The 15,304-nt window shown below is 43.7% G+C and overlaps 1 protein-coding gene across 2 annotated transcripts in view; it reads left to right on the top strand.

Moving 5' to 3' along the window:
* Positions 1-15,304, top strand: part of HECW1 (HECT, C2 and WW domain containing E3 ubiquitin protein ligase 1) — a 385,797-nt gene that overhangs the window by 144,712 nt on the left and 225,781 nt on the right. For both annotated transcript variants that reach the window (XM_050937655.1, XM_050937656.1), the window contains one exon: positions 3,751-3,858. In XM_050937655.1, coding sequence (XP_050793612.1) covers positions 3,751-3,858 — 108 coding nt within the window. The remainder of the gene's footprint in view (positions 1-3,750; positions 3,859-15,304) is intronic.

A 15,304-nucleotide genomic window follows, 5' to 3' on the forward strand; every position in this document is an offset into this window, starting at 1 on the left:
GACAGCCTCCCCAGGACCCCTGCCCCATGCAACTAGCCCTTCTCCCTGTCCCCTGAATGCGCCCAGAACCCCTTCCCCTGACTGCCCCCCGCTGCCCCATCCAAACCCACCTCTCCTTCCTGACTGCCCCCCCAGAACCCCTGCCTCCATTCAACCCCCCTGCTCCCCACCCTCTGACCCCAACCCCTATCCACTCCCCAAACTCCTAAACTCCCCTGCCCTCTATCCAACCCCCCACCCACTCCCTGCCCCCTTACCATGCTGCCTGGAGCACTGGTGGCTGGCAGTGCTACAGCCATTGCACTGTGCAGCACAGAGCACTGGGTCAGGCCCAGCAGTGCAGTGAGCTGAGGCTGCGGGGGAGGAAGGACAGCAGGGGTGGGGCTGGGGGCCATGGGACCCTCCTCCTGGGCCAGTAGCTCAGGGGCCGGGCAGGAGGGTCCCATGGGCCGGATGTGGCCCGCAGGCTGTAGTTTGCCCACCTCTGCCCTAGGATCAGCCAACAGATCTGTTCTTTTGGTGTTGATTTTTCCTTACCAAAGAACTTTCTAAACTTGGTTTGTAGGTCACAGAATTGTTGTAGATGTTTTGACCACCTTTTACTCCTGGGGGAATTCTGTGCAACTGTGCATGCACAGAATATATGTCCCCTGCAGATTTCTTTGCTTCCTTGCAGAAAAATTAATTTCTGATGAGGAAGCAAAGGGAAGCCACAAAAGCAGTCATGCAACCCTCCCCACCAGTAAGTTTTTGGTTGTAGGGCAGTCAGCAGAGAGGTAAATCACTGTGGGGCAGGACTAGGGAAGACCCAGCTGCTGGCTCCTACCCTGTGCCAGGCTCAGCTTCCAGTCCCAGATGAGCTGGGGAGGATGGGACTTCCTCTTCCCCTGTATGGCACCTGGGGCCGGGTCAGACCCACCTTGATATATCTCCCCCAGCTGCAGGAAGCTCTGCAAACTCTCTTCCCCTCCCCCCGCCCTTCCTGCACCCATCGCACCTCAGCTGGAGGCAAAGGGATCCCTCTACAGGGAGCTGCTCCCGCATCCACCCAATCCCCTGTGCATCCATACTCCCTCATACCCAGACCCTCCCACTAAGTCTCACCTCCCCCCTATACAGAGTTCCCCACTCCCCTGCACCTGGATGGACCACCCCAGTGAGCCACTCACACCTGGATCCCCACCCCATCAAGCCCCAGCCAGCTGCACTTGGATCCCCACTTCCTCAGCATCTGGACCCTCCTACTGAGCCCCCCACACCCAGACTCCCCTGCTGAGCTCTGTTTCCCCTCACACCCAAGCCCCCCTTGCTGAGCTCCAACCACTTTCACCTGGACCCTCCTGCAGAGTCCCATTACCATTACACCCAGAACCCCCCAACAAGCCTCTGTGCATCCAGATTCCCCCCACACCCAGATCCACCACTGAGCCATCTGCACCCAGATTGTCCCTCATAGAACCCTCTCAACCCACACCTGGATCTCTCCACATGAAGTCCCTCCACAGCTGATCTTGCCTCCCTCCTTGCTGATCTTGCCTGCCCATACCTGGCACAGAGGGACAGGGCCCTGGGATGTTTCTGGGACAGGCCTGGTCCTTGCGCTGTGTCAGGGTTGGGTGCGGCTCACCACTGAGTGCATGTCCGGGGGGAGCTGCACAGTGAACTCCCATCTTTGTGTAGCCAATGGCCTGTGCTCTCCAATGCCATGCTGGAGCCGCCACATTTATTTGACAAATAAAATTTGCAGAATTTTGCAGAATTTTAAAATATTGTGAGCAGAATTTTGAATTTTTGGCACAGAATGCCTTCAGGAGTAAGCTTCGCCACTTAGGTCTTCACTTGGGAGGCTAGATCCTACAGCCACCATTGAAGTCACTGGAGGGAGTTCTTCAAATGAAGCAGCTGCATGACAGACCCTTGAATAGCTGGTAGTGTTGCACACTTCTAGTGATCTGTCACTGGAAGCTTGTCTTGATAATGACATAAGCTTGTCTTATCAAATGTCTACTCATTTGATAATTTATAGTATGTATTTAGTTTAGTTCAACTCAGACACAATATCTAGTTTTCCATGGCGTCTTCCTCTTTACTCCGTTTTGCAACTGAGTTGACCCAGGCAATAGCAAATCAAATGGTTTGCCTGAGATCATTCAGTTAATATGCTGAATTTGAACCCAGGACCTTATTGATGCTCATCTTCCCACAGCTTTTACCATCACCATTAATCAACTTAGCCTTTGTCAAACTAAAATTTAAGTACTCACATAAGTACCTTCAGCTGTAAGAGCCACTTGATTAAAATACAGATTTAAGAACTTACTTGTATTAAAATTTAAGCTACTTATTCGTTGCTGAAAAAGAAAAATACAGGAAGGTATTCATTGGTCCCTGTTGATCGAGAACTCTTCTTACCACTAGGAAAAATGTTTAGACAGTTCACAATTCGTTTCATTCCTAAAAAGTTTGACTAATTAGGCCAAGGCATGCACAGCACAGCACAGTCCATCCATTGTCCTTACTTTGGCCTCTGCATTGCTGGACACAAGTGATTGACACGGGCCAGAACCTAAGTTTGTTATTGCCCTCTAAAGGTATTTACATAGTTTCTGGTTTTCACTGAGAGTGAACTCAGCTGGCAAACAATTTCTATTAATCAATTAATAGAAATATAAATACATGCAAGATATTGTGGCTGTGTGTTATTTTTTAATTTTAAAATGAGTGTAAATGGGTATGCAAAGTTAGGGGTTGTGGCCCGGAGAGTCTGGGGAAGTTCCAGATGTGACCCATTGAGTCCTATCAAGTTGCCTATATGGCTGTTGTATCAAGCAGGCAAGGTACTAACAAGCTTCAACAGAACTTTATTTATACGGTGGAAACCTCTTTACCAAACTGCTGCCGCACCCTCTGTAACTCTCATTCTGCCTCTTTGACTCCTCCCCCCTCCTTCCTGTTTCCTGTCCTTTCAGACTCCCAACAGCCAGTGCTCCCAGTTCTAATAATTACAAGCACATCTAAACACCACAATGGCCCTCAGTCTCTCAGCATTTTAGGTAACCTGCAATAGATTACTGAGAGACGCACCATTATTGTGAAATGACCTTGATAATCTGGGACATGCCGTGTCTTTCAATGAGCCATAATTACAAGCAGTGGACAGCACTTAGCTATCAATGCTTTCATTTAAATGGGAGGGACCTGGGTGCTATCTGTGGAGAGACCTGAGTTTTTGAAATCCCTTGTTCTGAATTAACTCAAACGTAACTTACCCTGCTTGCTGTAAGAACCACCTATGCACCTATTGGATATAATGGTGATGAATGCAAATACCTATACAGATCTGTTCTCCATGTTTTGGGAGGAGAGATGAGTGCTAGGGTATAGTTTTTGTTCACATTCTCTGTCATTCAGCTGGTTGAATGTTTTATTTTTTTTTAATTTGGGTATGGTTTGATCCAGGTTTAGTCAGCTGTCGTAATTTTTAAGAGTTTTGTATGATTGTATATTTTAAATTATGTCCAAACAAATCTAGTGTTTTAAGGATAGGTGTATTTGCTTAAAATATAAATAATGGATAAACAAAAATAAAATATAAATAATCAATAAATAACACAGCTAATTTATCTACATGTGCTTGCAAGCTATCAAATATAGCACACTCTATGGAGTGTAAAACATACTTCGGCCTCTCTCTTCACTTTCTGTGTTGTGCTGACAGTCAGCTAATGAGGTCATTTTTTCTATGTGTAGATGAGGTCTTGTCTGAAAACTTTCTGGACTACAAGAACCGTGGGGTCAATGGCTCTCACCGTGGTCAGATTATCTGGAAGATTGATGCCAGCTCTTACTTCGTAGAGCGTAAGTACTTTTTCATGCTACTATGGTGCAATTCAGTGAATGTGGAAAGAAGTGAGCTTTTTTTAGGTTGTGCCCATAGTCTGTATGTCCTTCAGGAAGTTTCAAGCATGATACATTTATACAGAGGTGGCCAACATACTGACCCTCCAAGCCACATGTGACAATCTTCAGAAGTTGGAGAGCCAGGGCACACCTGCTGGGGCTCGGGTCTTCTGCCCCACTCCTGCTGAAGCCCCAAGTCCCAGCAGGTGCACCCTGCCGGGCTGGAGGCCCAAGACCCCTCTCCCCATTGGTCAGAAGCCCCTACCCCACCACCCTGCTGCAATGCAAAGGTCCCAAGCTTCCGCACCAAGTCTGGTAGGTGGAGAATGCGGGGAGGCGGGGAGGGGAAGATGTGCCACAAGCTGCACTTTAACTGTAAAAAAAATCGCATGTGGCTCGTGAGTCACGGTTTGGCCACCCCTGCATTTATACATTAGGATGATCCAAAATGCTTTGTGGAGCAGTGAACAACGGTGTCTACTAGGTCATGAATACTGTGGATATTGCTGATTCAAACTATCTATTTTCAGGCTGATACAATTAAGCATTAAAGTCCACTTGACAACTTAGAGTATGAGTTATACCATCAGTTAGGATTTACATCAACCTGTTGTGAAAGACACCCCAGTGGGCCTAATCTTAAATTGTTTAATCAGTCCTCATTTAAAAAAACACCTCATTGACTTCATAAGTTGACTGGAGGACTTTACGAGTTGCTCACTGCCTCCAGACTTCTCTTTTGCTAGTTTTACACTGATGCAACTACACTGACGTCAATGGAATTACTCCTGATTTACATCTATGCAACTGAGATCTGAATCTGGCCCAGGGAATCTAAAATAATAGCTAACCTGTTTTTGAGTCCCCTGAGCATCTAAGTCACACAAACTTTGCACACAGATAGAGTAGTGTAGATATAAGGGAGTCTACATTGGCGTAATGGAGTCTAAGGGCTTGAACCTGCGCCCACTGAAGTCAATAGCACAATTTCCACTGAACCCAGTGGTGTGGAGTAGGGTATAAGTGAGTGTAGAAGAGTCTAACATACATCAATTTACATGTCACCTCTGATTTTTTTCCAATAATCTCCCTTATACTGTTTGGCCAAATTCAGAGATGATATGTACGGAGGTGTAAGTGGGTATCAGCCTAAGGTTGACTGGGTTTAAGGCAGTCTAAGGGACTCAGACTCAGATGGTATAATTTACATATTAAGGGAGCTGGAAGAGATGTGTAAGTTAGCCATCTTCGACTCATCTCTGAATTTGACCTAAATATCTGGCACCAGCAGGAATTTATTCTGCCACCTGCAGGTGTTCTGTGGGTATTCGTATGCCTGGTCTCCACTATGCGTTTAAACTGAATTTAGCAGTGTTAAACCAATTTAACCCTGCACCCATCCACACAACGAGACCCTTTATATCGATATAAAGGGCTCTTTAAACCGATTTCTGTACTCCTCCTCCTTCTTCGTTTCGGTCTTCACTGAGAAGTCTGAAGGAATGTCTAATATAGTGAATGCTTACGGGAAGAGGGTAGGTTTAGAAGATAAAATAAAAAAGAGCAAGTAAAAAATCACTTAGAAAAGTTAGATGCCTGCAAGTCACCAGGGCCTGATGAAATGCATCCTAGAATACTCAAGGAGTTAATAGAGGAGGTATCTGAACCTCTAGCTATTATCTTTGGGAAATCATGTGAGATGGGGGAGATTCCAGAAGACTGGAAGGGGGCAAATATAGTGCCCATCTATAAAAAGGGAAATAAAAACAACCCAGGAAACTACAGACCAGTTAGTTTAACTTCTGTGCCAGGGAAGATAATGGAGCAGATAATTAAAGAAATCATCTGCAAACACTTGGAAGGTGGTAAGGTGATAGGGAATAGCCAGCTTGGATTTGTAAAGAACAAATCGTGTCAAACTAATCTGATAGCATTCTTTGATAGGATAACGAGTCTTGTGGATAAGGGAAAAGGGGTGGATGTGATATACCTAGACTTTAGTAAGGCATTTGATAAGGTCTTGCATGATATTCTTATAGACAAACTAGGAAAGTACAAATTAGATGGGGCTACTATAAGGTGGGTGCGTAACTGGCTGGATAACCGTACTCAGAGAGTAGTTATTAATGGCTCCCAATCCTGCTGGAAAGGTATAACAAGTGGGGTTCCGCAGGGGTCTGTTTTGGGACCGGCTCTGTTCAATATCTTCATCAACGATTTAGATGTTGGCATAGAAAGTACGCTTATTAAGTTTGCGGACGATACCAAACTGGGAGGGATTGCAACTGCTTTGGAGGACAGGGTCAAAATTCAAAACGATCTGGACAAATTGGAGAAATGGTCTGAGATAAACAGGATGAAGTTCAATAAAGATAAATGCAAAGTGCTCCACTTAGGAAGGAACAATCAGTTTCACACATACAGAATGGGAGGAGACTGTCTAGGAAGGAGTATGGCAGAAAGAGATCTAGGGGTCATAGTGGACCACAAGCTTAATATGAGTCAACAGTGTGATACTGTTGCAAAAAAAGCAAATGTGATTCTGGGATGCATTAACAGGTGTGTTGTAAACAAGACACGAGAAGTCATTCTTCCGCTTTACTCTGTGCTGGTTAGGCCTCAACTGGAGTATCGTGTCCAGTTCTGGGCACCGCATTTCAAGAAAGATGTGGAGAAACTGGAGAGGGTCCAGAGAAGAGCAACGAGAATGATTAAAGGTCTTGAGAACATGACCTGTGAAGGAAGGCTGAAGGAATTGGGTTTGTTTAGTTTGGAAAAGAGAAGACTGAGAGGGGACATGATAGCAGTTTTCAGGTATCTAAAAGGGTGTCATCAGGAGGAGGGAGAAAACTTATTCACCTTAGCCTCCAATGATAGAACAAGAAGCAATGGGCTTAAACTGCAGCAAGGGAGATTTAGGTAGGACATTAGGAAAAAGTTCCTAACTGTCAGGGTAGTTAAACACTGGAATAGATTGCCTAGGGAAGTTGTGGAATCTCCATCTCTGGAGATATTTAAGAGTAGGTTAGATAAATGTCCATTAGGGATGGTCTAGACAGTATTTGGTCCTGCCATGAGGGCAGGGGACTGGACTTGATGACCTCTCAAGGTCCCTTCCAGTCCTAGAGTCTATGAGTCTATGAGAGGAGTAGTGCTGAAATCGGTATTGCCATGTCGGATTAGGGTTAGTGTGGCCGCAAATCGACGGTATTGGCCTCCGGGCGGTATCCCACAGTGCACCATTGTGACCGCTCTGGAAAGCAATCTGAACTCGGATGCACCGGCCAGGTAGACAGGAAAAGCCCAGTGAACTTTTGAATTCATTTCCTGTTTGCCCAGCATGGAGCTCTGATCAGCACGGGTGGCGATGCAGTCCCAAATCCAAAAAGAGCTCCAGCATGGACTGTACAGGAGATACTGAATCTGATCACTGTCTGAGGAGACAAATCTGTTCTATCAGAGCTCCGTTACAGAAGATGAAATGACAAAGCATTTGAAAAAATCTCCAGGCTATGATAGACAGAGGCCACAGCACAGTGCTGTGTGACAAGCATAACGGAAAGCCAAAGAATCCAATGGACGCTCATGGAGGGACGGAGGGGGTACTGAGGACTCCAATTATCCCACAATCCCTGCAGTCTCCGAAAAGCATTTGCATTCTTGGCTGAGCTCCCAATGCCTGAAGGGTCAAAAACATTTTCTCAGGTGTTTCAGGGTATATGTCATCAATTTACATCCTTCCCCCCTGAAAGAAAAGGGAAAAAAAATGTTTCTCGCCTTTTTTCAATGTCACCCTATGTCTGCTGCATGCTGCTGGTAGACGAGGTGCTGCAGTGCTGAACACCAGCATCCCCTTCCCGGTGGCAGACGGTACAATGTGACTGCTATCTATCATCATCATCAGCCCGTGAGTGCTCCTGGCTGGCCTCGGTGAGGTCGGCCGGGGGCGCCTGGGTAAAAATGGGAATGACTCCTGGTCATTCCTGGCAGATGGTACAGAACAGCTGCTAACCATCTTCATCATAGTAACTGGAGGCTGAGCTCCATCAGCCCCCCCCCCTTTCATGTCTAAAGAAAAGATTCTGTACTGCCTGGACTGTCATAGCAGCGGGAGGCTGGGCTCCTCTCCCCTGCCACCCTTTAATGTTCTGCCTGGACTATCATAGCAGCTGGAGGCTTCCTCCCCCTCATTTTATCTCACTAAAAAGTCAGCATTTCTTATTCCTGCATTCTTTATTACTTCATCACACAAATGAGGGGACACTGCCACGCTAGCCCAGGAGGGTTGGGGGAGGAGGGAAGCAACGGGTGGGGTTGTTGCAAGGGCACCCCCTAGAATGGCATGCAGCTCATCATTTCTGCGGGATCTCTGGGGCTCTGACCCGGAGCAGCTGTGCTCTCTGGTTCTCTAGTACACTTGCCCCATATTCTAGGCGGGACTGACTCTATTTTTAGACAAAACGTAAAGAAGAGAATGACCCGGGGAGTCATTCCCATTTTTGTCCATACGCTCCCGGCCGACCTCAGCGAGGCCAGCCAGGAGCTCCCATGACAGCAGCAGATGGTACAGAACAACTGATAACCGTCATCGCCAATTTACAATGGCATGGCAGACGGTGCAATAGGGATGGTAACCGTCTCTGCTACCTTGCAAAGGCAAATGCGTGCTGCTGTGTAGCACTGCAGTACCGCCTCTGTCAGCAGCATCCAGTTCACATACGGTGACAGTGACAAAAGGCAAAACAGGCTCCATGGTTGCCATGCTATGGCGTCTGCCAGGGCAATCCAGGGAAAAATGGCGCGAAATGATTGTCTGCCGTTGCTTTCACGGAGCAAGGATTGAGTGACAACATTTACCCAGAATCACCTGCGACACTGTTTTTGCACTGGGATCTCAACTCAGAATTCCAATGGACGGGGGAGACTGCGGGAACTATGGGATAGCTACGGGATAGCTACCCACAGTGCAACACTCCGGAAATCGACGCTAGCCTTGGTACATGGACACACACAGCCAAATTAATGTGCTTAGTGTGGCCACATGCACTCGACTTTATACAATCTGTTTTACAAAACCGGTTTATGTAAAATCGGAATAATCCTGTAGTGTAGACATATCCATAGTGTTACAGGTGGGTTGATCAGAGTTCTCTTGCAATGTGAGGCTGCAGGCCATGTTCTGTAGTGCCAGATGGTAAGTTGACCAATAGATGGCTGTCTCAAAGAATTGAAGGGATACTCTTGATATTTCAGTTTTAAAGTCTTTTATAATTATAAAAAAAAAGCAGCAGAGGGCAGTTACAGAAGCCTGACTATGATGTGGTGACAGTGGATGTTACTATTAAGATTTTAATGCTTCTAATTTCTGAGAGAAAATATATTGTGGTATAACCCAAAGGTTCTTATTTGAAACTGCTTCCTTGTGCTACAGCTACTAAGCTACAAAGCTGAAACTTTGTTTTCTTTAAATGGTAAAGCAGAGTTATGGAACAAGAGACTTAATTTCCCAAGACCTGGACTTTGAGAGGGTCAGCCCACCATGAAGGTGATGCCTCCAGTCTCTTGGGGGGAGAGGGCAGTGGAACTGAGCTAAAAGTATCTTTCTCATGTGATCCATAATGTGAAACTAAATAACTGGTGATGGGCGCAATCCTGGCTTGGCTGAGGTCAATGGGAGTTTTGCCGTTGCTTTCAGCAGCTCCTGGATTTCACCGGATGCATTCCCCTACCCATTCATATAGGACAAGTCATCATCCTGCCTGCCAATATCCAGAGGAAAAGGGAGATAAATACATAAGGAGCAGTACATAATAGTACATGATGATACTGGTAACCAAACTTGCTTAACCACTGAGATATGAATTTAAAGTAGAGATACATGTATGTACGTGTAGAGATATACACATATCTACATTATATTTAAGGGATATTGCTCATTATTGAGGATATATGGAGGCTTTGTGGTTGCTTAAAAGCTTAAGTGAAGCTACAGTGTTTGACAGTTTCATGCATTTGATAATCGAAGAAGCCATTGTGAGCCACTGGCTTCCAGTTTTTAAGTTCTTTAGGGCAAGGATCTTACCTTCTTTTATGTTTGTACAGCATGTAACACATTGTAGTGTGTTCTACTGAAAACAAATAATAATATTAACAGAGTAGCAGCATCGAAGAAATCTGTTTTATTATTTTTGCCATGCATTAAAGGACTTTTTAAGTTAATTTGTCCGTTTAAAAACTGGGGAGAAGGAGGAGAGGGAGAGAGAGCACAATGATATAGCAAATCACTTTCAGGGTCCCTATTTTTAAAATATATTCTATTCATTTTGTACTTCCCTTACATTTGATGCTGATTTGGCATCTTTATTTTAGTAATAAAAGTAACTTGTAACACATATTAGCTCAGCTACAAAATCATCCTTTCATTTCTGCTTTTGCTAGTTTTTATGCTTCCATTTATTTGTATATAATTACTTTTTAAGCAGCCTATTGACCCAATTGTGATACAAAATATGCAAACTTATAGATAATGCAGTGCTACAGAACAGAGACAGCCAGTGCTGCCTGTCAAATTGCCAGGAACAAACACAAAATGAAAAACAAAATGTAACCAAATACTAAATAAAATTTAATAATGCCTTATACAGGAATCTGAAGGCTCCCAAACTTGGGCTCCACTGCAGAATAAATTTTGACTCTTGTCCTTGAAATAAAAAAGTACTGAATTTTTTTGTTGTTATCTGGGGTAAAATGTACTTAATAGATTTTAAGGCTAGAAGGGACCATTATAATCATCTAGTCTGACCTTAAAATTAAATGTGTTTTTCTACTGCCAATAGGACTGCCATGAGATTTAAGCCGAGGACCTTTCACATAACAGCCAGGGAACTTATCTCTGTGCTAGCAGCTAACTTTAAGTAAATAGCTCAGATGACATTTTTTAACGTTAGCTTACTTAAGCTCAAGAAACATGCACATTAAAGTTTGGGAGTTTTGTGAATAATAAAAATTAAGGAAAGGTGAACTGAAGGGTGAAAATAAGTAAATGGGAATATGTTGCTACTTTGCTATGTTTTGAATATATAGATATACGTTGGATGTCTGGGAGTGTTTTGCACTAAATCTTTAATATGATTTGAGCAATTATGATAGGAACTGAACCTTTCTCTCCAACATCTTAGGCAGTTAATGATAAGGTGACACATGGCATTCTAGTTATGTAATCTCTAACCATTGAACCTAAAACACTGCTAAGGCATTAAACAGAACTGAAAGCGGAGCTCCACTTCTGGTAAAGGTTATACTAGTTCGCGTTCAGTGGTCTGGGAGTTGAAGTAGGAGCATGGAAGGACGAAATTAATGGTAAGAAACACTGTACACTTTAGCAAAAAACACTGAACCATATTTCCAGATCACTTCTGTAGGTGGTGGAAATCTTCAGATAGATACAGCTGATTATGACCATAATCATTGGCCAAGAAGATAGCCTGAAAAGAAGTTCAAACAAGGAATAAAGCACAGTTTTTCAATGTGGTCATAAGAAACACTAATAGAGGGATTTGGTGCTATTGAGTTTTAAAGTTATGGGTATTATAGATATATTTGTAGCAGTATACAGGAAAGGAGGGCATGGGGAAGGAATGGAAACCATTTTTGACAGAAATTACACTATACATCTTTACCAAATTCCTCAGATTTCAATCATTTCAGCTATTTTTACATGTTTAATTGTGGTTCCTTAATATTCTCAGAATCACCTGCTTGGTCTGAGTTACCAAGGGTTAAGTGAACAGATAACTTTTAAATTGCACTAAAGGCAATAGAATTATTTCTGTACTATGGTTCTATGACTGCAGAGAATAGCTCTCTCTCCTTCAGTGGTACAACTTTCAGCACTCATAGGGCAGGCGTTTAACATATTCCCTGCTTTTGAATCAGCTGATAGCCTGGTTTAGTACAACTGAGACAATCTTGATATCTGGGGGAAAACAAAAAGCATAACTTGCAGTGATCCGAATGGGTAGAGAACTATTTTTGGACAGGCTACTGTGATGCCCAGATAGGTCCTTGTTTCTCGTTCCATTTGATGGACAAAATAAATAAAAAATAAAAAAACCTCAAACCTATCCTATCAATACTAGACAAAAAGGTTTAGAGTTTTTTTTAAGCTTAGAAAAAAGCTGTGCAGAGATACAGCATGCAGCAATTTAGAGCAATCAGCAATCTCTTCCACGATTGCTTAGTTCAGGCCAGGACAGAGAGAGAGAGAGAGAGATCCTGTGTAGTATCACTACCATACGAAGCACAGCATTACAGAGTCAAGTCTTTGACTTGTGGTTTTAACAATCCCTTTTATATTCATTACAACCAATTATTAGTTGTTATTATTTGCAATTATAGTAGCACTGAAAGGCCCCGACTGAGATCAGGGCCCCACTGTGCTAGAAGCTATGCAGACACATGGCAAAAGACAGACCTTGCCCGGAAAAGTTTGCCGTCTAAATAGACAGATCATCAGATGGGAGAGAACAAGTCCTCTTACACATCTCACATATAGGGAACTGAGGCACAGAGAGTTTAAGTGACTTATTCAAGATCACTGAGGGAAGACTATGGCAGGTCCAGGAATTGTACATAGGACTCCTGAGTTCCAATCCACTACCTTAACCTTCTTCTCAACCAAGTTTGTCGCTTTTCTATCAGCAGGGACAGTACAATAAACAATCAGTCAGCTTCTTTATTATCCTTTTGTTATTTTTAATCCTCTGTTTAACATTTACTCTGTTTCTGTCCCAGTATATTATGTATAACTATGGCTAATTCTGTACAGTAAGCTGAGTGCATTCATATTACCTCTGCATTCATATTACTCATACACACGCACACACGTAACATCACACATTACTATAGCCATCTGCAGTTTATATTTATTCACAGCTAAAAAAAAAAAGATTAATTCCGTTTCCTAGAGAAGTTTGTGTCTTTGCACTTTTTATGGATCACAAACTTACAATATAATGTTGAACGACAGATATGCAATTACTGTGAGCCTTAGAGAGTTAGCTTCCAAATTATAGCATGAATGCAAGACGGAACTGAACTTATATCCTACTAGTACTCAGAAAATAAAGAGTATTAATAGATGCACAGGCATTGTCACATTACAGCAAGTTTTGCATTTCTACAGCAGACTGGCAATTTGGTTTTTATGACATCCAGTGATAAACAGTAATTGACCACAATAAATATGAAATGGCTGTTCTTGGAGGTTTTGTGTGCCTCTAGGGAAGCATACTTTCTCTGTGTTGCAGCTTGGAGGGCACTGCAGTGAAATAACCAACCTATAATGAGTTTTCCAGGAAAGGAAGCAAGCTTTACTTCATTAGAATTTCTGGCACATTTTTTGGCCTATACAGCAATAGTCAGTGTGAGAGACCATTTGTTTGAGGTTTAATGCTGCATCTTCCCATAAACAGTACATTAAGTTAGCATATCCCTCAAATGGGGGGAACTTTGACGCAGTTCAAATTTCACTGTCTTTAGCATAGTAGCTGAATGTGCGGTTATCTTGTTTGAGTGGGTTACTTTTGTTGCCACAGGTTTAGTACTGACAAAGGAAGGAGACACACTGCTTGCAGATATCAGAGATAACAGAGTTTTCTGTTCCACTGTTGAGCATGGGAAAATAGCAGAAAACTTACAGTCTGAAGGTCATGCAACTGAACTAGTCAGAGATCTGAGGCAACATGATGCAACTGCCAAAGAGACTGGAAGTATTGTATCCTAGTATGTAGTTAATGTTTAGTACAAATCCCTTTGTTTTTGGAACATAAGCATAAATGTTCCAAAATCAATGTACTGAAATGTCCCAACCAAATGCATTTGTTGGAGGCCTTCCTGAAAGTATCCCTTTAATTACTTTAGGAAGTTGCTTTAAAGGATATTGTCAAAATGAGGATAATTAAAGTACTTTGTAGCACAAGGGCTTTCCAAATAAATGAGGGAAAACCTCACTGTCAAAAATCCCAAAAAGCTGTAGTGCAGGCAGATCTATTGTGCAGCAGTGCCTCTCACTCTCCAATTGGAGTTGGCCAATGGCTCTGCCCCCTAAAAGAACACTCAGTCCCCCAGCTTCTCTCAAACCACACTCAGCTAGGTGTGGGGGAGGGGGCCATGACAATATTGTTTTCCTTACTTTTGTGCCCAGTCATAGAGTTCAAGGCAGAAGGGACCAGCAGATCATAGTCTGACCTCCTGGGTATCACAGGCCACCAACACTACCCAGCACTCGCTACTAAACCCAATAACCAAAATTAGACCAAAGTATTACAGCCCACAAGAGACTGTTGTGTGTCACAGGCCGTAGGAGAGATTGAGGTGCAACAAGACCTGAGGCCCACTGCCTCCGCAATGCCACAGGATTGATTAAGTGAAAGTTAAATGAGAGGGATAGCTCAGTGGTTTGAGCATTGGCCTGCTAAGCCCAGGGTTGTGAGTTCAATCCTTGAGAGGGCCATTTAGGAAACTGGGATAAAAATCTTTCTGGGGATTGGTCCTGCCTTGAGCAAGGGGTTGTATTAGATGGTCTCCTGAGGTCCTTTCCAACCCTGATAGTCTATGATCTCTGGCAAATGACCTGCACCCCATGTTGCAGGGAAAGATGAGGGGAAAAAAGAAAACCCAAGGTCACTTCCAATCTGATCTAAGGGAAAATTCCCTTCTCACTCCATATATGATGATCAGTTAGATCCTGAGCATGTGAGCCAGACAAGCACCTGAGAGACAGAATGCTGTCCCCACCCTGCCCAATGTCCCATCTCTAATGTTTCAGAGGAAGGAGCAAGAATTCCCCTGAAAAAAATACATTGAGGTGGGGGGGGCATCCCTTCCTGACCTCTGCAGGTAACCAGTTGCAGCCCTGAAGCCTTGAGATTTTAAGAATATTGGACATGAACCAGAAGGGACCCCCAGGGATGCCTGTTATCTGCGGTTACTTACACCTAAATCTCTCAGTAACTTTACTCTCTGTGAGGTGGTATCAGTAAATAAACCAAGGGAGATGCAGCACCTCTGTCTGCTATGTGGCTAGCATAAATCACACAAAATGCTTTTACTTAAAGCCTTTACTTTATTAGCTTCCAGCACTCTCACCTGAATGCCTTTACTCCAAGTCTCTGCTTTGTTTAGTCTCAAACACATACAAACACAATAGGCCATAGAGCACCCCCAAACAATCGTTACCCAGGGTCTGGAGGGGTCTCAAGTGGTCAAATGACAAGGTTCTAGTGCCCAGCTATCTGCCTATTGCTGGGGATTCCAAGAAATGTCCAGAAGATCAAATCCAAATTCCTCAGACCTGTCTACCCCTTTTAAGTTAGTAACAGCTACAATTACATCAACAACATAG

Source organism: Gopherus flavomarginatus, chromosome 2 (genome assembly GCF_025201925.1).
Source record: "Gopherus flavomarginatus isolate rGopFla2 chromosome 2, rGopFla2.mat.asm, whole genome shotgun sequence".
Classification (NCBI taxonomy): Eukaryota; Metazoa; Chordata; order Testudines; family Testudinidae; genus Gopherus; species Gopherus flavomarginatus.